Source organism: Aethalodelphis obliquidens, unplaced genomic scaffold (genome assembly GCF_003676395.1).
Source record: "Aethalodelphis obliquidens isolate GAN/ISIS:26980383/991018 unplaced genomic scaffold, ASM367639v1 scaffold49, whole genome shotgun sequence".
Lineage (NCBI taxonomy): Eukaryota > Metazoa > Chordata > Mammalia > Artiodactyla > Delphinidae > Aethalodelphis > Aethalodelphis obliquidens.
The window spans coordinates 3,309,715-3,333,300 of record NW_020837993.1 but is presented as its reverse complement, the minus strand read 5'-3'; the positions used below and the strand labels follow the sequence as shown (position 1 = coordinate 3,333,300).

General features: G+C 41.7%; 1 protein-coding gene across 1 annotated transcript in view; it reads right to left on the bottom strand.

The window, feature by feature from the left end:
- SV2B (synaptic vesicle glycoprotein 2B) overlaps window positions 1-11,673 on the bottom strand; it is a 79,822-nt gene extending 68,149 nt beyond the window's left edge. The window contains exon 1 of the mRNA XM_027083138.1: window positions 11,134-11,673. Within this exon, the coding sequence (XP_026938939.1) occupies window positions 11,134-11,584 (451 nt within the window). The 5' untranslated portion in view covers window positions 11,585-11,673. The remainder of the gene's footprint in view (window positions 1-11,133) is intronic.
- Window positions 11,674-23,586: the final 11,913 nt, after the last annotated feature.

Here is a 23,586-nt window from a genome sequence, read left to right as displayed (position 1 = left end):
TTATTTGGCTGAGCTGGGTCTTAGTTGCAGCACATGGGATCTTCGTTGTCTCGTGCAGGATCTTCATTGCAGCATGCGGGATCTTTAGTTGCAGCATTCGGGCTCTAGTTCCCTGACCAGGGATTGAACCCGGGCCCCCTGCATTGGGAGTGAGGAGTCTTAACCACTGGACCATCAGGGAAGTCCCAGGGCCTGTTTTTTTTTTTAACAGTCCCTCAGGTGACTCAAATGGGCAGATAGAGGGGAGAAGCCCTCACCTGGAGCAGTGGTTCTCAACTGGAGGTGACTTTGTCCCTCCAGGGGATATTCTGCAATATCTGGAGACATGCCCAACCCTGAAACTTCCCCTCCATTCACAGTAAATATAACAGTTTACTTAAGGATTTCTCCCATTCATTCCTGCTGTATTTTCCATGGTCTGAAGATTATATTTTCAAATATGTGGATTAACAGCCCTATGAGCTTTTTCTAATTCACTAAAGTTTTCCATGGTGGGGACAAATATAGGGGAATACATATAAATAAGTAACTAGCACATTTTTATTCCCCAAATTAATAAATCATTAGTTACCAAACATCTTTTATTTAGGTCTCAAGGAGTGTGCTTACAACTGTGGAGAAAAACAAAAGCAAAAACAAAAAACCTTCAAGTCTTTGAAGGTCTCATGGCCAAAGACGTTCTGCAAGAAGTGTAGACAGAATGTACTGAGACATCTTCGCTACAATGAAAGTTCAAACAAGTTAGAAGCTGAACATCATCAGGTTGTTGGATCAGAAGATCCAACAGATGGATCAGAAGAGCAGAATGAGTATTAACTGAGGACATACTGTGTGCAGACCCTGAGCTGGACAGTTAGAAGGGTGATCTCATTCAATTCTCCCAACAGCCCTGAGAGCTAAGTACTCCTCTCCCCCTCCCCCTCCCCCTCCCCCTCTTTTTCCAGACAATGCTATTTACTCCATGTAAAACTAAAACCTACACACATAGAGCTCCAAATAGCTTAGATTCAATCTTGATGAAAATCAGAGTAGAAATCCAGGATCCATAAGTTCGAATAAGTGGTTAATAGTTGGTTTTTGACACAAATGCTCTCAGACTGAGGTAGGCTCTATCCTTCGATGTAGGACTAAGTTGAAAGGCACAAAAAAAAAACAGCTGTAGACAAATGGGAAAAGTGCCTCACTCAAAGCTAAATCCATACTTAACATGTAGTCCGCATCATAAAACTGAGGGTTTTGTTTCAAGAAGGTCTCCTTGCAAGATTTTTCTTAACCCCAATGGTTAATTGTGAAATAACTTTTAATCTTGAAATTACGATGCTGCTTTTTTGGTTGCTTGGTTAGCTGGTGGGTTGGTTGGTTGTATAGGAAATTGTTTTTCTTCCTTTATGTTTGTTACAGAAAATTGAATTTACTCATCAGTTTTGTCATAGTCAACCCTCTGACTATGAATTCACTGATTTTATTGCAATAAACACAGCCAGCTGTGTAAAAATGTCAATCTCTTGAAGTTAGGAAGGGTTGTCTTCTTTGCATAAGTCATCGGTTTTCTTTCTTGCATATATTAAATAAGGAAAAAAAGGTGCTTATAGCAGAAATATTTTGAAGCTCTATATAAAAAAATCTCAATTTTTCAAAACACTCAAACAGCTTCTACTGTTTCCTCTATGTACTAGTCCAGGAATTGCATATTTCTCCCTTGGAGTACTCCAGTAAACTTCTGTCAGATCTCCCACCTTAGTCTCTCTCCCTGACAATCCATTTTTCGTCAATGTGGGGATTTTGCCAGTTGCTAAATATGTCTACTCCAGTTAAGCACTCCAGAACTGGGGAAATAACCACAGGGTGGATTTAGGGACCTACCGGGCCCTCTGTGAGATGGGCCTGAGCCAAAACTCCATTGATCACCTGGCCTCCATTAGTCCCTAATCTGACTGATAGAACACAGTGATGTTTTGAATCTCCTGGAATTAGTGCCAGTCCAGATCCAGTGTCTGGTAATCCTCAAAAGGTCTGATTATTTCCTTTTCTCCAACACACAGTCACGCTGGTAAAAAGCCAAAGGTCCCTTGGGGAAGACTGGAAGAAAGATGAACCAGTATAAATTTTTGGCAGCGGCCTGGGATCCTTCCTCAAGGGGACCCAGCCTCCCCTTCACTCATGGATTTTGGGTCTATAAACTGGCTCAAATCTGGGAATCAATTGAGGGGCAGTGACTGTTTTTATGAGACAGGTTAGACTTTTGTTCACTTGACCTGGAATTTTTCTGCTCATACAGATCAAATAAAAATTTAGTAGCTTCCTATGTATTTCACTTCTGGGACTACCACAGTCTCTTAGAGTCAGGTACTGCTTTGACTCTGCTGTCCATTACAGTAATCACGCCCACCTTGACTTTAGTGGTTAAGTACTGTCACTTGGCCCCTGCCACCCAGGGTCCAATTACTCTGCATTTAGGTTTGTCACTTCAGTGACTGAAGTCCCCACTGCGAGGTCTGGCTTACATTTAAGAGTGATCACAGAGCTCTTCAAGGATGCTGGGGGTCCCCTCACAAATTTATTTCTCATAGTCATGGTGAAAGATGTGTCCTGTGTAACCCCCCAAGGCAGGTGAGTAGGTTTTAAATGGCAAATTCACTCTAACATTCCAATCTCCCTAAGCCTTTGAATCTCTTCCTCTACATTAAACCAAGGCAGGTCTGGCATTCGAGTTCATTTACTGTGGGCCAACTTTTGGTCCATGTTTCAGCCAACCAACCAACCAAACTAGTAGAGCCCTTTCTAACTCCCCGAGCTTCAACATTAAATGCAGAAATCTCTGTTTATCGAGTCCATATCAATTAATGTGGCCCAATCCAAATTTATGTTCCTTCCACCATTACCCCACCCCGCTAATATCCATTCCCACACATATTCCCTGAACTTCTGTGTAAATTAGAAAAACCAAGTAGTTCTTTTGCAGTGTAGCAGAACTCCTCATGGGTCACATTTTGACCCTCACTTTTAGGGACCTGCAGGGACTTGAGTTTAGTTATAAGTCCAGAAGAAAAGAGGGGTGGGGGTCCTGAGGAGAATCAACAATGTCTTGCAAGGCAGGTGCCTTAAGGGGAGGCCATTACAGCTTCCTCATCAACGCAGGGTTAATCCCCTCAAGACAAGTGGAGGGCCTGCTTCTATTGGCGAAGAGAACTGATCAAAATTTAGGAGTTCAGTGTCCCCAGCTGCATCAGGGTCTTCCCACACATCCCCATGCCAACTTCCAGGATCCTATTTCTTCCCTATCAATGCCTTTACTTTAACAGTAGACATGCTGTGAGGCTGGGAATTCAACCTGCACTGTAATTCAGCCACTCAGAGGATGAGATACTGGGTTTGGTTGTCAGCGATCTCAGGAGATAAAGGTGTCCTTCAGGGCAGACATAGAAGATTTTGGGTCATTTATGCAGTGCTTGTGCTGGGAATTCGAGTCCTCAGTTCATTAATTTCTTTTCCCACTTTGTCAATGATATTAGGAGCAACCAGTCAATCTCATACTCGTTACTTTGACAGCAGTTAGTTTGACAAAAATGCTCACCTAGATCCTTGCCTCTTGTAAGTATTAATAGGAGTATCCAATGATGATATCTTGTGTATCCCTATTGCCACAACATGTTGTGAACAGGAAGTGCTCTCTTTACTACAGGAAATAGAGTCAATAGTGCCTTTAAATCTAACCAGATTAGAGAACTGATTCCAGAAGCTCCAGAACCAATTCAGTAAATTCATCCTTAAGATTCTGTTCCTCTAGAACCACTCCCAGTACCAAAATCACAGGAGTAGAGTCATCATCCTAAACCACCTTGTCACTCCCTTCCTCAAAGCCATTTAATAGCTCCTCATTTAATAGCTCTTGCATTGCCTGTGGAACCAAGTCCACACTCCTAAATATGGCAATCAGTGTAGACTCTATTAAGGGAGGCCTTGGCTTTCATTCTATTCTGAAGAATCCCATGATCTAAAAAATATAAATAAGGACAACTGATATAATCAAACACAAAAAGATTATATGAAAATTCTTAGTGGTGGATTTCACCATCATGAGTATTTGTTTCCATGAGGCTAAGTAAGTATTTATTGAGCACGTATTTTGTGCCAGGCTCTGGGGTACAGGTGGCCCCTCCTTTCAGGAACTGACACTCTGAATTCAGGGCTAAAGAAAAAGTGGCTCATAAGTCAAGTGCTCTGCCCTGATGTTCACTTCGAACTTGCATATAAAACAATTAAAGGATAATCTTTCATGACAGCAGAGTAATACATCCATCTCCAAGCTGCTATGGAAATTCAACACGCAATTTATTCTAATGAATCCACTCCATCTGACATTGCTCCATGTCCTCCCTTAGCTCATAATGACACCAAGCCCCAGGGGTCCCCTGTTACGTTCTAAATCACTATCTGAAGCGTAGGACTCCCTGAGCCTTCCCGCTGCAGATAGCAAGGAAAACTAACAGCCAACAAAATACCCACTGAGCAACTAGACCCTTCCAGGAAGTCAAAATTCTGAAGGCAAAAGTGGAACTCTTACCTAAAAATGAGGCTCTCTTTCTTTTGATCAGCATGAAGGTAGGAATCACCCACAGTTGCAGCCTAAGGGGTATTTTTACAATTACGAGAAAACTTTGGTGGCAATTTACCAAATGCAGGCAGAGAAGGATGCTGTTGCTTTGGTCCATGTGTCATCAATACTAAGTGGTATCCTAGCTATAAGGAAACAATGATTAGAGATGCCAACAATTTGATGTCATTTGAAAAAGCAAATGTCATGCCAGACAATCCTAAACTTCCTATCTTTAAGTCATTTTAAATGATTTTTTCTACATATAGCTAGAAAATACATAAATAATATTGATACCTGAAGGGGATTAAAAAGAAATATATTGATAGATTCATTCATCAACCACCTAAAATCACGGAAGACTCTGAGAGGAAGAATTCAGATCAGCACAAGGTCACACAACCACTAAACCGCAGAGCAGATATAAAAACAAGCCACTTAACTCTACAACCCGCCAACCTCAAGTTCTATCCCTTACACTGTCTCTGTTTTCTTCATATTTGAATAACAGGGATAATACTGAATATTGCATTGCATAATTGCATAGTGCTGTTTGGTATTTTATATTTCTTGTATGAACTCTATTTTCACCATTAGAATAAAACACACTGAGGGCTTCCCTGGTGGCGCAGTGGTTGAGAGTCCGCCTGCCAATGCAGGGGACGCGGGTTCGTGCCCCGGTCCGGGAAGATCCCACATGCCGCGGAGCGGCTGGGCCCGTGAGCCATGGCCGCTGAGCCTGCGCGTCCGGAGCCTGTGCTCCGCAACGGGAGAGGCCACGACAGTGAGAGGCCCGCGTACCGCAAAAATAAAAAAAAAAAAAAAAACACACTGAGTGCTGGGACCTGCCTGTCTTGCATTGCCATAGAGGGAATACAGGCATGCGGAAATGTCCAGCAATTCTTTTAAAAATAAGAATAAAGAGTCTAATTAACAAATGAATGCATTCTTTTTTTCTTAAAGGGGACCAACCACTTTATAAGAAGCAGGGCTGACCCTTCGATGCTAACAACATTTTCACAGGACTTCTTCCCCAACTGAGACAGTTCTAGACAAGTGACTCACTAAAACACAATCCTTCAAGGAAGCAAACTTTCATCTTTCTAAAACCTCAGCAAAGTGGCACAGCAGTACCCAGATATTTTTGTTACCTGGCCTGGGGATGCTTCTTTTATTTTCTGAATGGTTCATCCATTTCCAGGAAGAAAATAACAAAATAGTCTATAATTTGAGGCCCGTATTTGGGGGTAGGAAGAGTTCTCCTTCTGAATTCTTTCCCTGGAACATCAACTAGGAGTCAAGTCCAGAGGCATATCACTTTCAGTTTCCTTTTTTTTTTTTTTTTTTTTTTGCTGAGCTGCAGGTCTTGAGGGATCTCAGTTCCCCCACAAGGGATTGAACCCAGGCCACGGCAGTGAAAGCACCGAGTCCTAACCACTAGACCACCAGGGAACTCCCCCAGTTTCTTTTTAAAATAAAAGAGAGTTAAGAGAACGAGGTCACAGACTGGTAGAAAATATTTGCAAAAGGCACATCTGATAAAGGACTGTTATCCAAAACCTACAAAGAACTCTTAAAACTCAACAATAAGAAAACAAAATCCTTCTTTAAAAATGGGTCAAAGACCTTAATAAACACTTCACCAAAGAAGGTATACAGATGGCAAATAAATATATGGAAAGATGCTCCACACCATATGTCATCAGAGTAATGCAAATTAAAACAACGGGATAGGGCTTCTCTGGTGGCGCAGTGGTTGAGAGTCCGCCTGCCAATACAGGGGACACGGGTTAGTGCCCCGGTCCGGGAAGATCCCACATGCCGCGGAGCGGCTGAGCCCGTGAGCCATGGCCGCCGAGCCTACGCGTCCGGAGCCTGTGCTCCGCAACGGGAGAGGCCACAACAGTGAGAGGCCCGCGTACCGCAAAGAAAAAAAAGAAAAAAAAAACAACGGGATATCACTTCACACCTATCAGAATGACCAAATCCAGAACACTGAAGACACCAAATACTGGCGAGGATGAGGAGCAACAGGAACTCTCGTTCATTGCTGGTGGGAAAGCAAAATGGCGCAGCCACTTTAGGAGACTTCGGCAGTTTCTTACAAAACCAAACTTTTTCTTACCATGCAATCCAGCAATCACACTCCTTGATACTTTCCCAAAGGAATTGAAAACTATGTCCATACAAAAACCTGCACGTGGACATTTATAGCAGTTTTATTCATAATTGTCAAAACTTGGAAGCAACCAAGATGTCCTTCAGTAGGTGACTGGACAAATAATCTGTGGTACAGCCAGACAATGGAATATTATTCAACACTAAAAAGACATGAGCTATTAATCCATGAAAAGACATGGAGGAAACTTAAATGCATATTACTAAGCAAAAGAAAGCAATTTGAAAAGGCTACATACTATATAAGTCCAATTATATGAAATTCTGGAAAAGAAAAAACCTTATGGAGACAGTAAAAAAAAAAAAAATCAGTTGTTTCCAGGGGTTGGGGAAGGGGGGAGAGATGAATAGGCAGAGCACAAAGAATTTTAGGGCAGTGAAAATTCTCTGTATGATACTGTAATGATGGATATATGTCATTACACATTTGTCTGGCCCATTGAATGTGTAACAGCAAGATTGAACCCTAAAGTAAAAATAAACTATGGACTTTGGGTGATTATGATGTGTCAATATAGGTTCATCAACTGTAACAATGTACATCTGCTAGAGGATGTTGATAATAGGAGGAGATGATGTATGTGTGTGGGGACGGGGCATAAAGAAAATCTCTGTACCTTCCTCTCAATTTGTCTGTGAACCTAAAACTTCTCAAAAAAATATTGTCTTAAAAAAAAAAAAGAAAAACAGCTAGGAAGGGGAAAGAAAGAACTGGGTTAGCACTTGAACAGAAAAGGCCTTTTTACCAGCCAAGGTAGGGAAGCTTGACCTTAAAAGCCTATTATAAATAACTTTGGGTTAAAGAAATATGCAATGTCACCTGAGAAAATCTAGTCCTGAATTTGGATGAGTCATCATTATCAAGCAATCAACTTAGTAATAATAACAACCTCAACAATAATAACTAAAATGAGCACCTATTATGGGCAGGCACTGTTTCAGCCAAGTTAAATGCATTAAATCCATTTAGCCCTCAAAAACCCTATGAGGTAAGATACCATTAGTATCTTCATTTTGCAGAGAAGGAAACCAAGGCACAGAGAAGCTAAGTAATTCCCAAAGTCACCCTCCTAAGAATTGACAGAGCAAGGGCTCATACCCAGGCCACCTGGCTGCAGGGTCCAGGCTGCTCCATTGTCTCACTGCAACTATAATTCACTGTAAATGCTGAAGGGAGACTGTCATAATACAAAGTAACAAGAACAAACAGTAGTTTAGGGGCATGGAGAGCTGATTGCTTTACCAGCTTTATCTCACTGAATCTTCACAACAGATGTATCATTACCCTATTCCATATGTTGGAAAACTAATAATTAAAGAAGTGATGACTTGCCCAAGGTCATTGGAAAATAAATGATATAGCCAGTTGCCAAACCCTAGTGTCCAGACACCAGTGTCCACACCACTATTCCCCACACCATACTATGTCTCTGTTGGAAGCAATCCATGGTGCTCAAGTAATCTATGGGATGCTTGATGACTGGAAAGAAGTCTGCCCCATGGCATGACCTCCTTCCTAAAGACCATGTGTGAAAGGCGGTATGGTATAGCAGAATGAACACAGACCCTGAAATCAGAAAGATCTGGGTTGAAATCCCAGCTCCAGCAATTACTATGTGACATTAAATACAGCTCTCTGAGCCTGTTTTCTGATGTGTACAAATGGGATAAAAATCCTATAAGCACCATGGTGACTATGAAGTTGACATGAGACAGCACAAGGAAAAGCCGGCCTCACGAGACCCTCCAAACACCCACCTCCCTGATCCATAAAGGGGGCCCCAAAAGTGCATCGGGAGTCCATCTCTGCTCAGGGGTCTGCCTGCCCCTCTTGGGCTGAGTCATAGCATCTTCATGATAAACACTGAAAGTAAAATTGCACAAATGTGGGCTCTCCAGATTGGGACCATGTTCCCTCAACTCCTAGCATTTGCCCTGGGAGCCAGCAGGAGCTGTTACCATACTGTTCATGAGGTTACTGGGCACCAGGGTGGCAGAGAGAACAAGAGGGAGTGAAAGCGTTACTGACATACCAATTTGGACTAATAGGGACCCAAGGTTTCAGTTGAGAATGTCACAAAACAAAATAATGGTCTTGGAAATATTTAGATCAATTGGGGATGGTTTGGTTTGATCAGGAGGTTGGGGTTTGTTTTGTTTTGGTTTTTGCCCTTTTTAAAAACTCTATTGAAACTTAGAGAAACACAGCAGAATTTTGTTGATAAAGAATAATAAAAATAGTTTTTAAAAAATAAAATTTTGTTGGTGTTTAAAAACTCTGGGTGACGTCTTGCTTATTGAGTCATTTCTTTTGTTTGCATATACTTGGTCTCTTCTGGTTTCCTGATGGCCATATCTGACAGAGTTCTCATCATTTTAAATGTCTCTTTAATTAAGCAGGAATGGATAAAACCATTTGTGTGTGTGTGTGTTTGTGAGTAGTATATTTCACTTATCATAATTCAAGTTTCATCCATGTTTTAGCATGTGTCAGAATTTACTTCTTTAAGGCTGATTTTTTTGGGGGGGCATTTATATTCATTAAGGATATTGGCCCGTATTTTTCTTTTTTCTTTTTTTTTAAATTTTATTGAAGTATAGTTGATTTGCAGTGTTGTGTTAATTTCTTCTGTACAGGAAAGTGACTCAGTTATACATATATTCTTTTCATATTCTTTTCCATTATGGTTCGTCACAGGATATTGAATATTGTTCCCTGTGCTATACAGTAGGATCTTGCTGTTTATCCATCCTATATATAATAGTTTGCCTCTGCTAATCCCAAACTCCCATTCCTTCCCTCCCCTACTCCCCTTCCTTGGCAACCACAAGTCTGATCTCTATTATCTGTGAGCCTGTAAAACCATTTTTAAGCCCCTCCAGGGACAATTCTCTATGCAGATATTTTCTTTATATTATATCCCAATCTTATTTATTGTGGCTCAAAATCAGGGGCCAACAAACTATAGCCCATAAGCTAAATTCAGCCTACTGCCTTTTCTTGTAAATAAAGTTTTATTGGAACCAGTTGTGCCCATTAGTTTACAAATTGTCTATGGCTGCTTTTCTGCTAGAGGCAAAGTTGAGTAGTGGTGACAGAGGCCATCTGGAGCTTTAGAGAAAATGTTTGTCAATCCCTGCTCTACAGCAGGCATTGGGACCAGAATGGCACAAAGTGTTTCATAGCAGGTATCCCTACCATAATCAGATAATTCTCTATGTTCGTTAATGCTTGTTTGTCCTACTTTATGTAAGTTCTTTGAGAGTCAAGGACTACATCTACCTTGTTCAATATTTTCTCCCCAGGGCCTGAGCACAAAGACTAAAACATGGTACACAAGTAAGAGATATCTTTTGAGTGAACGAACTAAGTTGTTAGATGGATTTTGAGTTCTTGTGGGTCATAACTATGTCTCCGTCTTGAGGAAGAACCTGACTCACAGTAAGCTCTCTGTAGCTGTATATTTGCTAAACAATCAATTGCATGGACTCTGAAATTAGAGAATGAATATGTTTTGCAGGACATTTAATGACCAAGACTATTTTGTCTATATTTTGATGAATCTCTTCTATGCACACAATTTATGCCCATCCTCTCTCTAACTTCACAGAATCCTCTGTGCCGCAAGCCCTGATATCTGATGTTTGGCTCTGATGGTGCTAGTCTCATCAATGATTTGCAAAGCTGGTCCTCCATCCCATGGAATCCATCTGTGCTTCACAGCGTGATCCCCAACAGCCTGAAGGGGCTCTGTGGGTGGCTCAGCCCAGTATTCATCGCCAAGGCACACGGGCATTCAGCCCACTAACACTTATATACAAGAGAAACCAGGAGCAGATGCTATCAGGTTCTGGAAAGACATAGAGAGAAGTACTGAGTGGAAGAGACCCCTGGCTTGCCACACACAAAATGAATTTGTCATTTGGATACGGAAGATGGTTTAACATGAAAAAGAGAGAAATCAGACTCTCAAGGAGGCAACAAGACTTGGAAAAAAGAACATAACCTTTAAAAATTGTGAATCACTATGTTGTACACCCGTAACATACAATATTGTACATTAATTATACTTCAATTTAAAAAAAAAGATTTGGAAAGAAGAACTAAGAGCTTGGGACTCAGACAGATCTGGGTAGGCACCCAAGCTCCAATACTTACTAGCTTTGTAAACCTGTGCCTATTAATTTCTCTGAGATAAAAATATCTTAGTGACAAAATGGATGTAAAATGATAGTGTTGCAAGGACACTATGATAGATTTAAGATACCTAACAGTGACAGGTGCTATACAAATTTTACTGCTCTTTCCCCTTCAGATTTTAATGCCACAAAGAGAATGACCTTTGAAAATTTCTACTTACCAAGCATTCCTTTCTTGGAACTAGACAGACACATGTCCTTCTCTGCACTGGGCAGGGCAAAACTCACCACAAACACTTCCACGCCATCAGCCATCAGGGCCAAACCCAAAACAAAAAAGAGGGTCCACTGGAAGCGTCCGTGGCCACACTCATCAATGATGGTCTCGTACTGGTGGGCCAGCTGCTCTTCTTCTTCCATCCTCTCGGCCATCAGGTCTGCCTGGCCCCGAAGACCATCCGCCCTGGAGGGCGCCATCTTGGTCTGCTTGGCCTTGATGTCATCTGGGTGAGGGATGCCCTGGTACTCGCCCTCATAGATCTCATCCTCCTCATCATGGCCTTCTGTAACATCACTCTGTGCATCTTCTTCTGGATTGGATTCATTACCACGATAATAGCCATCACTGGGGGCATAGCCCTCATAGTTGTCATGATATTTGTAGTCATCCATTCCTTGGTTCTGGGACTGCCTGCTTGCCTCTTGAGCTATATCCCTTGCACTGTGAAAGAGGTTTGGGCTGTTTCAATAAACATCATCCATTCTATGTACAGAGTTGTTTAAATGTAGACTTCTTGGGTGAACGTGACACCTGTATTCTTCGCCTTGGTCTCAAAGGCGACCTAAGTATCCATGTGCACTCAATGTCTATTGGAAGTCTTCGGAAAGTTTCAAATCCTGGTCTGGTCTCCTGCAGCAATCCAAGGGTATTGTGTTGGAGACGTTGATTAGAAATGGGTCCAGCTGTTCTCCTTGACAAGGAGTCTGTGGGACTTGGCAACTTGCTGACTGGCCTGGTTTGTTCTGCTACTGAAGGTTATACCCTGGAGTACAGAGAAAGGAAAGAGAAGAATGTTATGAAATGTGGAAATTCTGACAAAATACTCTCAGAATTAAACAAATATGTTTATTAGTGCCAGTGCTTCATGTGTAATGTGGAGGAAATCTTGGTTAGACATCAGATTCATACCAAATGAAGGAGCCTTAAACCGGTGAAAAAGAGCAGTGGTCAGAGAGGCCCTTGGAAGCATTGATTAACCCATGAAAGGGGTCAAGTCTTATACAAGAATGAAATATAAAGCGAGCAAGAGATTTTCAATACAAGACGATTTTGTGTTATGGGTTTTCTGTTAGGGTAGATCAAGCTTTTGGCAACAGGGCAGGTTTATTACAGCTCAGCTTCTGTTATGAGGAGGCCAGCTTTTCTAACTTTGGCATGAAGTGGCTGTACAATTTTACATCTAGAAATGTATGGCAAAGAAATATCCAGGACCATTTTTCCCAGGGCTCAGCTTACTTTTGAAACTCAGCATTGTGGTTCCAGGGCCACTCTGACCTTGTACTTGTCTTAAATAGGCAAGAATAGTTGCTAAAGACCCAGAACCAGAGAGCTTGTGCCTGAAATTTGATTCTGCCACATAATGGCCATGTGATCATGCACATATTTTTCTGAGCCTCAATTTTCTCATCTGTAAGATGGAGATAATAATAGTACTTAACCCGTAAGGCTGTGCATAAAGTACTTAGAACAGTGCCTGACCTGCTTGGTAAACACTGTTTAAGCATTGATGTTATTTTGCTCTTTTTTTTTCTAGCTCCAGTTCTGGAAACCAAGACCCAGTATTGTCAGAGCCAAGACCCTACCTTATATCCCAATTCCAATCAGTGGGTCCATCTGTTGATTTCCATGCCCAACAGACCCTGTCCTAATTACATCCCTAGAATTCCAGTTCTCACAAGGTATGGAGTCACCATTTAACAATGCCTCCTGGGTACCAGAAACTGTGTTAAATGTGTCACATCCCTTATCCCTAATTCCTACAACAATCAGAAAAAGAAAGAAAATGTGTTTGCCTCCTTATCTTACAGATAAAGAAACTGTGTCTCAGGTGGAGTTAGATCAAGGTCACAGAATCAGGACTCAACCAGGTCCACTGATACCCAAAGTCAGTTCTTTCCATGGCTGTCGTTCTTCCCAAATGCTGTTCCAAGGGTCTGTCACACTAGATCCCCCGGGGAGTTTAGAAAACAGATTCTAGAATGCATGCAGAGGGACTGGTTCAAGCTCAGAAACTGAGTTTTCACACGGTTCCCCGAGTGGCTCTGAGGCCCAGCTTCTTACTGAGCAGCCCCCCCAGGTGGAGGCCAGACCCCTCCCGGACACCTTAACTCACTTCAACTCTCCCCACTGCCAGACCCTCGGACTAAGATGGATGCTCAGATCTCTTCATCAGGGCTGCCAGAAATCCACTCCCCAGCTCAACCCACCTGCTGTGAAGTACATACTCGTTCCCTCAACCTTTCCAGGCCTCCCTGTCACACCCGAAACCCACATTGTCCTTTCACCAAGCTCAGCCGACGCCACCCCACAGAGGACTGGACACGCTTGCCCTTGCCGTGCCCACAGGGTATCCCTGGACCCCCTGCCCTACACCTGTCTGCCTGGCTCTCCTCGCCCTCAGCCCTGGACAGACTCCAGCTCTGGAACTCATTTGACTCCGAAAACACAAGGGATATCTACTGGGGGATGCCAGACACTAGTGGTTCTCAAACGCAGGGTAGGCCAGAGCCAGTCAGGGCATGAGGGGCTCATTAGAAATGCAAATTCAAGCACCCCCTCCCCCAAAGACTCTGAACCTGCAGAGCTGGGATGGGGCCTGGAAATCTGCAACTTCCACAAACGTCATAAGGAATCCAGTGGACTACACTTTGAGAAACAGTGAGGTAAAAAGTCAGCAAGAAATATTTACTGAGAACTGATTCTCACTTCATCCTTTCAGATTTTTCACCATCCCCAGTAAATAAATTTGTATTAGGCCATGCTGGCCTGAATCATGTCAAATTAATATTCTAAATCTGTTTTTATTATATGCATTTAGGACCACAGGAGGAATATAAATCACATGTAAACAGCATGAGAGCTTTGCAGAGTGCTATAAAAAATGGAGAAAGAACGCGCCAACTGCCTGAGATCTGGTGTGTTATTTCCATCCTGGGGGTTCTGCAAAAATGTCATGAACTAAAAATGATAGATTTGCAATTCCAAAAGCACATGTGGGAAATACCACTCGGGGCAAAGGTCCTGGGACTTGCTTTGTGGAAAGAAGCAGATCTTTGTCAAAACAAATTCCACTCGTCTGATCCAGTTAAATGAACTGCTGTGAATGTCAGGTGTCGTGGAGTCGGGAAGACTCACTGTCAAGTGCTGTGGGGTTTTTTTCTCTTTCATTGAGAAATGCCAACTCATTTTTCCAGCAAAGTATTTTCTAGAGAGTACAGCTATTAATCCTTTATGGGCTGAATTGGGACCCCTCCCCCCTAAAAAAAAGGTATATTGAAACCCTAACTTCCAGTACCTCATAATGTGACCTTATTTGCAACTACGTCTTTATAAGGATAATCAAGTTAAGATGAGGTCATTAGGGTGGGCTGTAATCCAATATGACTGGTGACTTATAAAAAGGGGAAATTTGGATGCAGAGACAGACACACATAGAGAAAAAATGATGTGGAGACACAGGGAGGGTACCATTGACAAGACAAGGGATGTCTGAGGCCACCAGAAGCAAGGAGAGAGGCCTGGAACAGATTCTCCTTCACAGCCCTCGGAAGGAATCAACTCTCATCAGGATCAACCAAAACCAACACCTTGCCTTTGGATTTCTAGTCTTCACAACTGTGAAACGACACATTTCTTTCTTTAAGCCACCCAGTTTGTACTCCTTTGTTATGGCAGCACCAGGAAACTCATATATTCAAAAACATCAGCAAGTCTAATGATTATAAGCTAAACAGCAATAATAAAACAACCAGAAGAGCAGCTGTTAACTGCGGACTAAGATGAGCATGTTACAAGCATTACCTCATTTATCCTCACAGCCAATAGTGAAGCAATGTTATTCTCTCCATTTCACAGATGAAGAAACTGAGGGCTAAGAGGGTTAAAGAATGTGCCTGATGTAACACAGAGAATCAATTTCAGGGCTTGGATTTGAAGCCAGCTTCAGAGAGAATGTTAGGGATGATGTACAGTGGAAGAAACTTAGGAGTCCAAGGAGACAAGTCAGGGTCAGACAAGGAGCTGCCTGCAGAGCTAGGACTGACATTGGGCTTCTGACTCTCAAGTTCAAGTTTGTTTGCCCATCCTCAACAAACATTCCCCAGGATCTCTGGTGCTTAAGGCATTGTATTAGTTATGACATGACTTGATCCCCATTCTCAAGATGTCCACCCCTCATGAGAGAGTCAAACAACACAAAGCATCATGCAGTCATAACAATTAAATGTTAATATTAACTCTCACTAATATTATCTTTCATTTATTGGGCACTTGCCTTGTGGCTTTGAGCCAAGTACAATGCTAAGTTTATCGTGTGCTCTACATATTCCAACTGGGACAAGAACCCTATGAGGCAGGGGCTGTTCTTTTTGTTTTTTTTGTTTCTTTTTTTTGTGGTATGCGGGCTTCTCACTGTTGTGGCCTCTCCCGTTGCGGAGCACAGGCTCCGGATGCACAGGCTCAGTGGCCATGGTTCATGGGCCTAGCCGCTCTGCGGCATGTGGCATCTTCCCGGACCGGGGCACGAACCCGTGTCCCCTGCATCGGCAGGCGGACTCTCAACCACTGCCCCACCAGGGAAGCCCTGTTTTTATACTCAGTTTACAATAAACAAGACTGAGGCTGAAGAGGTTGGACAGATGACCAGAGTCACAGGTTGTAGGTTCTCCAAGGAGGTTCAGAGAAGGGAAGGATCGCTATGAGCTGAGTTCTGCTGAAATAGCATCTTAGAGATTGGGGGATTTTCAAGGGCAGGAAAGGGCTCAGAGAAGCAAACAACAGAGAGGAGGGCACTACAGGCTGGAGAACAGGGAGAAGCAAAGGCACAGAGGTAGGAATGGCTTCACTTGTTTTGGCAGCAATGAAGCATCTGCCCACAGCAGAGGATCCAAGAAGGGGCGATTATGGGAGACAGACTGGGGAGGGAAATAGCAATCAGTCTGAATGCCCTGCTCAGGGACTGAGAATTTTCCTTTGAGCAAGGGAAGCCCTTGCTTCCCTTGAAGTTGTTGAAGCCCTGAAGTTGTTGTTGAAGTGAGTAAAGTAGCGTCATGCAGAGCAGGGATCTGGAAAGATTTTCCTGGTGGGAATGCGTGTCCTGGTTTTTAAGTGAAAACCTAGAGACAACAAAACCAGGTAGAAGTTTTCGTGTGTGTGTGTGTGTGTGTGTGTGTAACTGAAGATATTGCATGCCGCAACAAAGATGCCTCATGCTGCAACTAAGACCCAGTGCAGCCAAAATAAATAAATTAAAAAAAGAAAGACAGGCAGACAAGTCTTTTTTCAGGCTGATCTGCCTTTTTAGAGGGTGGTAGGCTATATAGCAGAATGGTTCAAGAACACAACCCCTAGTGTTAAGGCCCCAGGTTCAAATCCCGACTCTGCCACTTCCTGCTACCTGTGCGCAAGCTACTGGCGACTCTGTGCCTCAGTTTCCTCACCTGTAAAATGGTTGTAATACTAGTACCTACGTTGAGGATTTGGGAAGATAATCCATGAAGAGTGCTTAGCACAGTGCCTGGCACAGATGTGATCAATATAAATTTGATTTTTTATTATGATTGTTGTTGTTGTTATGATTATTATCTGAGGATTGATAAGGAAACTGTAGCCAGGATCTCAGCTTGAGCCTTGCCTAACTCCACTTGAGATCTGGGGGCCCATCTGGACTGGGCTGGGGAACAAAACACAGAGAAAAACAAACTGACATTTAGTTATTCATGAAAACCACTGCTTCTCCAAAATGACCCAGCACAAATCTCTTAAGCATCCTCCTTTAACTCTTACATTCTGTTAACCTCTGCGTCTATGCTATCTGATTCAAAATCATCGCGTGGTAAACACTTGTTCATGATTAAATATCACACAGAACGAAGCTAAAAATAATGTTATAATCAAATGATGTAATGCTTCCCAAAATGTGTTCTGCAGAACATTAGGCCTTTTAATATGCTCATTTCAGGGGAAAAAAAGAATTTCAAGAGCAAATAAGTTTAGGAAATGTTGCATACTCTATTCACCATTTTCTTTCAGAGATTCATAATGCACATGGCTATGTTAAAAGCTGTGAGAAGACCTGAATAAAAACCTATTTCACACCACAATGAGCTACCACCACACACCCATCAGAATAGTTACAATCAACAGACAGACGATAGCAAGTGCTGACTAGGATATTATGAACTAGAACCCTCATACATTGTTGGTAGGAATAAGAAATGGTTCAGCCACTTTGGAAAACAGTTTGGCACGTTCTTAAAATGTTAAACGTACACTTACCGAACAATTCCAACCTAAGAGAAATAAAAACACATGCCCACACAAAGACTAATATGTGAATGTAAATAACAACATAATTTACAATAGCCCCAAACTGCGAACAATACAAATGTCCATCAACTAATGAATGGATGAACAAACGGTGGTCTATCCATGCAATGGAAGAATAACCAGCAAGAGAAAGGAACAAACTACCGGTGCATACTACAACATGGAGGAACGTCAAAACCATTACACCAAGTAAAAGAAGGCAAACACAAAGGGTCGTGTAGCGTATGACTCCCTTATATGACATTCTCCAGAACAGGCAAATCCACAGAGACAGAAAGCAGATACGTGGTTGCCTGGGGCCAGGCTGGGAGCGGGGAGTGACTGTCAGTAAATTTGAGGAAAGTTGAGCCAGAGAAGTGCTGCGAGTGTTCTAAAACTGGATTATAGTGATGGTTGTTGCACAACTCTATACATTTACTAAAAATCATTTACTCTAATGAGTGGATTTTATGCCATGTATATTTTAATAATAAATTATTTTAAATAATTTTATAATTTATATTATATAATAAAGTTGCTGTTCTTCCCCTCTTTCTTCCCCCCAAAATCTATTTAACTGGTGGAAACCAGTGTTACCCGTGATTATGGACGTCTTTTTCCTTGGAACCCGTATTAACATTAGGCTCTTCTAAATAGTGAAGTACTGATTTAGAGTCTAAGCTTTATTCAACCTAGGATTTTGTCATGTCTTGAAAGCCAATTTGGCAAGCATCACGGAGTCTATTTGTATGCAGGACCCATTAGAAGTGAGAATTAGAGAAAACAGCCTGGTCGTAGCCCAATGGGCCACAGGTGGAGGGAAAGATAATTCTGAGATTTTCCACCAGATTCAATCAAATCTTGGTGGTATATCAAGAGCCCAGAATGTGGCAAGTTGGATGCAAACAATAATGGAAGATGGTCCCCTTAGCAAAGATGCCAGTAGACTCAGACCCACCCCTAGAAAGCTGAGTGCACTCGTTGGCCTCTTGGCAGGAGTCATTAGCAGCTGTGGCTTCAGCTGCAGTTGGCCTTGATGAGACACTCACCCCAAAGAGTCAGGGCAGAAGAACATGGCAGATAACCTACACTTAGAAAGGCTAGTGCACCAACACAGGAGATGGCCTTGGGTACTCCTGAAACTATTTGGCAGGCATTAAGGGGGAACTGAGGCATAGAGGGGCAAAGCCTGAGAAGATCGTATTTAGAACCTTAGTGTAATTCTATTTCACATGAACAAGAGATAGGAAAGTCAGCAAACTCAGATAGGCACTAATGAAATAGCCAATGTGTCAGTTAGCTTTGCAGACACCTCTTACTTCAGTTCCCATCCTAATTGTGCAGGTCATGCCAATAATGAGTCCAAAGATAGGACAAGAGGGCTCAGTACAAAATATTGTCAGTTGTTTAAGAGAAAGACCACTGGACCACTAGATAGAGGATGTGAACTACAGCCCTATGCCTGCCATCGAGTCAGGGTGGGACCCTGGATGCAGCCCTCAGTTCCATGCGTCTAAATGACAGGCTGTACTGGATGACTTCTTAAGGTCCTTTCCAGCTCTCTGATTCAATATTTTCTTCTATATCTGTGACAATGCCTTGAACCATCTAAGTAATATATAAAACATTATTATTATTATTTTAATATCTGGGATAGTGTCCATTTTAAGCTAAGAGCAACAATTTCCAAACTGATTAACCATTTTCTGGCAATGTGATGACTCTTTATTCTTAAATATTTAGAATTACTCCAAGAGGTCCCATGGCATTCTGCACATATCTCTATAATTACCTTATACTGTGACTGTTTATGTGTCTCTCTGCCAGGAGATTGTAATTGTAGGATAGGTAAAACATGGGATTTTACTAATTTTTTAATCTCTAGAACCAAATACAGAGTCTTTAAACATAGAAGGTCCTTGAAAATCCTTGCTCGATAAAGGAGGTTAATAGTTATTCAGTGCCTGCTTGAAAGCAAGTCAAAATGGCATCTGGGCCAGAGTGCCCCTGCCCTGGCTGTAAATAGACCAATTGGTTTACCTTTATTTACCAAAAAAAAGTCGGATCAGCTGACATCCTGAAGACGCCACCTTTTACAAGGAGTCATTCACTCTTTTACTTCCCTACTGGCCTTTCATTGACACCGAGGTCCCGGCTTGGTGCAATGGTCCTAAGGACTACTTGAGTTATTTGTTATCAACTTTCAGACTATAAAATATGTTTTAACCACCTGCTATGCTTCCTGAAATACACTGCTTGATGTTTCTGGAGTAGGTTACATCTACTGTGAGCCGAAAATAACAAGGCTTAATCTGGCTAGTATCGGAAGATGTGTTCTCTGAGGCTTCCAACCTCAGATGTCCCACTTAACACAGTGTGGGCTCATTAGGGTTACATTAAAAGTACTTCTCTCTTCTTAGCTGAAGCACCCAGCTGTTCTATTGTGTTAAAACAGAAAGCCAGTTTCCAAGGTGTATTGGTTATTAAACAAGACCCAAACTACTCATCTTTTTGTTGGAGAAAAACACAAATACTTTAAAGGAATGCCAGCCTTAATTTGACTGTTCAGAATGGTTCTTTATTTTAAACTACAAAAGCAAAATAACAGTTTATGGAGAAGTACATCAATCAAAGCATCATTTAGAACATCAAGCCCAGAAAACAACCCATATGTTAAGTAATAGGGGCTAGGTAAATGCAGCTTATGCATACTTATATAGTTAAATATTATGGGTTTTGAAGGACTTATTAAGAAAAAAAATGATCACACTATAATAGTAGGTGAAAATATAGGTAAATCATATATTACATCATTATATCAAAAGTTTCTGTAATATTATATATTGTAAATATGTATTTATTTATACTACACAAATGTATATGGTGGGATGATCTGTTAAGATGTTAACGTTGACCTAGTAATCCCTGAAATGCTAATTCTCTCCCTCTCTGCTCCTCTGTGTTCTAAAGCCAGGTCAGGGTTTTTCACAGTGTGGTCCTCAAATCACCTACAGGAGGATCACTCGGTACCAATTAAACACAGATTCTTGGACCCCATTCCAAACCTTCTGACACAGAAGGGGGAAAGAAATCTGTTTTATTAGCAAGCTCTCCAGGTAATTCTTGTGATCACTCAAAGTCAAGAACCTCTGGTTGATGCTCTTCTTACCCCAAGAAGCAGTTAATTTCTTTTTTTTTTTAAACAAGTTTACTGGAGTACAATTGCTTTACAATGGTGTGTTAGTTTCTGCTTTAAAACAAAGTGAATCAGCTATACATATACATATGTTCCCATATCTCTTCCCTCTTGCATCTCCCTCTCTCCCACCCTCCCTATCCTACCCCTCCAGGCGGTCACAAAGCACCGAGCTGATCTCCCTGTGCTATGCGGCTGCTTCCCACTAGCTATCTACCTTACGTTTGGTAGTGTATATATGTCCATGCCTCTCTCTCGCTTTGTCACAGCTTACCCTTCCCCCTCCCCATATCCTCAAGTCCATTCTCTAGTAGGTCTGTGTCTTTATTTCTGTCTTACCCCTAGGTTCTTCATGACATTTTTTTTTCTTAAATTCCATATATATGTGTTAGCATATGGTATTTGTCTTTCTCTTTCTGACTTACTTCACTCTGTATTACAGACTCTAGGTCTATCCACCTCATTACAAATAGCTCAATTTCGTTTCTTTTTATGGCTGAGTAATATTCCATTGTATATATGTGTCACATCTTCTTTATCCATTCATCCGATGATGGGCACTTAGGTTGTTTCCATCTCCGGGCTATTGTAAATAGAGCTGCAGTGAACATTTTGGTACATGACTCTTTTTGAATTATGGTTTTCTCAGGGTATATGCCCAGTAGTGGGATTGCTGGGTCATATGGTAGTTCTATTTGTAGTTTTTTAAGGAACCTCCATACTGTTCTCCATAGTGGCTGTACCAATTCACATTCCCACCAGCAGTGCAAGAGGGTTCCCTTTTCTCCACACCCTCTCCAGCACTTATTGTTTCTAGATTTTTTGATGATGGCCATTCTGACTGGTGTGAGATGATATCTCATTGTAGTTTTGATTTGCATTTCTCTAATGATTAATGATGTTGAGCATTCTTTCATGTGTTTGTTGGCAGTCTGTATATCTTCTTTGGAGAAATGTCTATTTAGGTCTTCTGTCCATTTTTGGATTGGGTTGTTTGTTTTTTTGTTATTGAGCTGCATGAGCTGCTTATAAATTTTGGAGATTAATCCTTTGTCAGTTGCTTCATTTGCAAATATTTTCTCCCATTCTGAGGGTTGTCTTTTGGTCTTGTTTATGATTTCCTTTGCTATGCAAAAGCTTTGAAGTTTCATTAGGTCCCATTTGTTTATTTTTGTTTTTATTTCCATTTCTCTAGGAGGTGCGTCAAAAAGGATCTTGCTGTGATTTATGTCATCCCAGTCTGCTGGAGCCCCGCCCTGAATCCCTACCCCTGGGCCAGTGTCCTGACCACCTCTCCCCATCACTCTGTACCAGCTCCTCTCTCTGGAGACCCCGACCCTGACAAACATCCCTGTAATCACCAGATATTTTGCTCCTGTTGGGGTTCAGGGTGGGCCCCCCAAAATACATCACAATGGCATATTGATTACTTTGAATTACAGTTACTTAAAAAACAGCCAAGGCTGTAGGGTCACTCTGATCCTCCTTTCTATCTCTCTGAAAACAGGAAATAAATCTCTCATGTAAAAAGTACACTCCCTATATCTGGAGGTAGAAGAATACCCTTATTGCCAGAGACAGGGAATTCAGGCTGAGAAGCCTACGTAAAACAACCTTGTCACTACCCCAAGCCCAAACTCTAGATTCTTCACTAATTCAGCACCCAAAACCTAAGTCTTTATGTCCTGTAAATTCCTCACAAATGCATTGTTTCCTTGTCTAAAAAGTATAAAGGCCGCCTGCTTTGGACACTTCTTAGGTCGCATTTCTACCAGACCCCCTTATGCACAAATTAAAATTTGTTTCTTTTTTTCCTGTTCATCTGTCGTGCGTCACTTTTATTATTAGTCCAGCCACAAGGACTCAAGAGGGATTGAGGGGGAAATGTCCCCTTCCCCGACACTCCCAAATGACTGATGCCCAAGGCCAATTTCCCAGAATGGGTGATGCTACATTTCTTGGTATCTGACATGATTTCAAGATATGTTCGAGCATCGCATTAAATAACATTGAATCACATAAAGAAAAAGTTCATTTTTAATGTTCTTTCAATCCCTTTCAATTGTCAAAGGAAAAGTCTCCTTTGGGGGGCCAGCACAGCTCTACCTCCTAGTTGCTAACTTGCTAACTGCCCTTTTTAAAGTGAAAACAAGCCTTAGATTCCGAGCTTTTAGCAAGGCACGGTATCTGGCTAAACATCAACAACATAACATTGTATTGCTTTCACTGTGTTTGTTTTTATAGTTACCCTATATTTACAAGAGTGGTATAGTTTCCTTCCTAAATAAATGTATTCCTTTAATAAGAGTGAGTTGACTGTTCTTTAAAAATTAAGTAAGAGTATGATCTTTGCCAGGGATATGGTAAAAATCTTGAGGATCATGCATGAATGATGCAAGCTTGACAAATACCACCCAGACAGAAAACACTGCCTTCAAGGTAGAATGAAAGCAACATTTTCTTATCTGAGTACTTCAGATTTATCATCTCATTTCAACTTCACCACACTATGAGATAGTCATGAAACAGAGCAGGACTCTATAGTCATTCCCCTCTGTCCTCCACCTGCCTTTTGCCTGTGGAAAAACTTTAGCCAAAGAATAAGTTTAATCAGAGAAGTGAGAAAATGCAGAAACAAAGGAAAACAGTAGAAGGAGACCAAATAATAGTTCAGTCATGAAGCAAACTCAAGGACCTTTAGTTCCTCCTCAAGGGCTATAGATAATATTCTGAGCCATATCCTGTGTGCTTGTAGATACCGAAACTCCCACCAGGTGGAAGAAGTTAGCTACACGATGACCAGACTGTAGCTATGACATAAGCTGCCACAATTCCGAGAACTGGCCTCAAAGAAATGGAACAAACCAACGCTGGAACTGAAGACTAACTGTA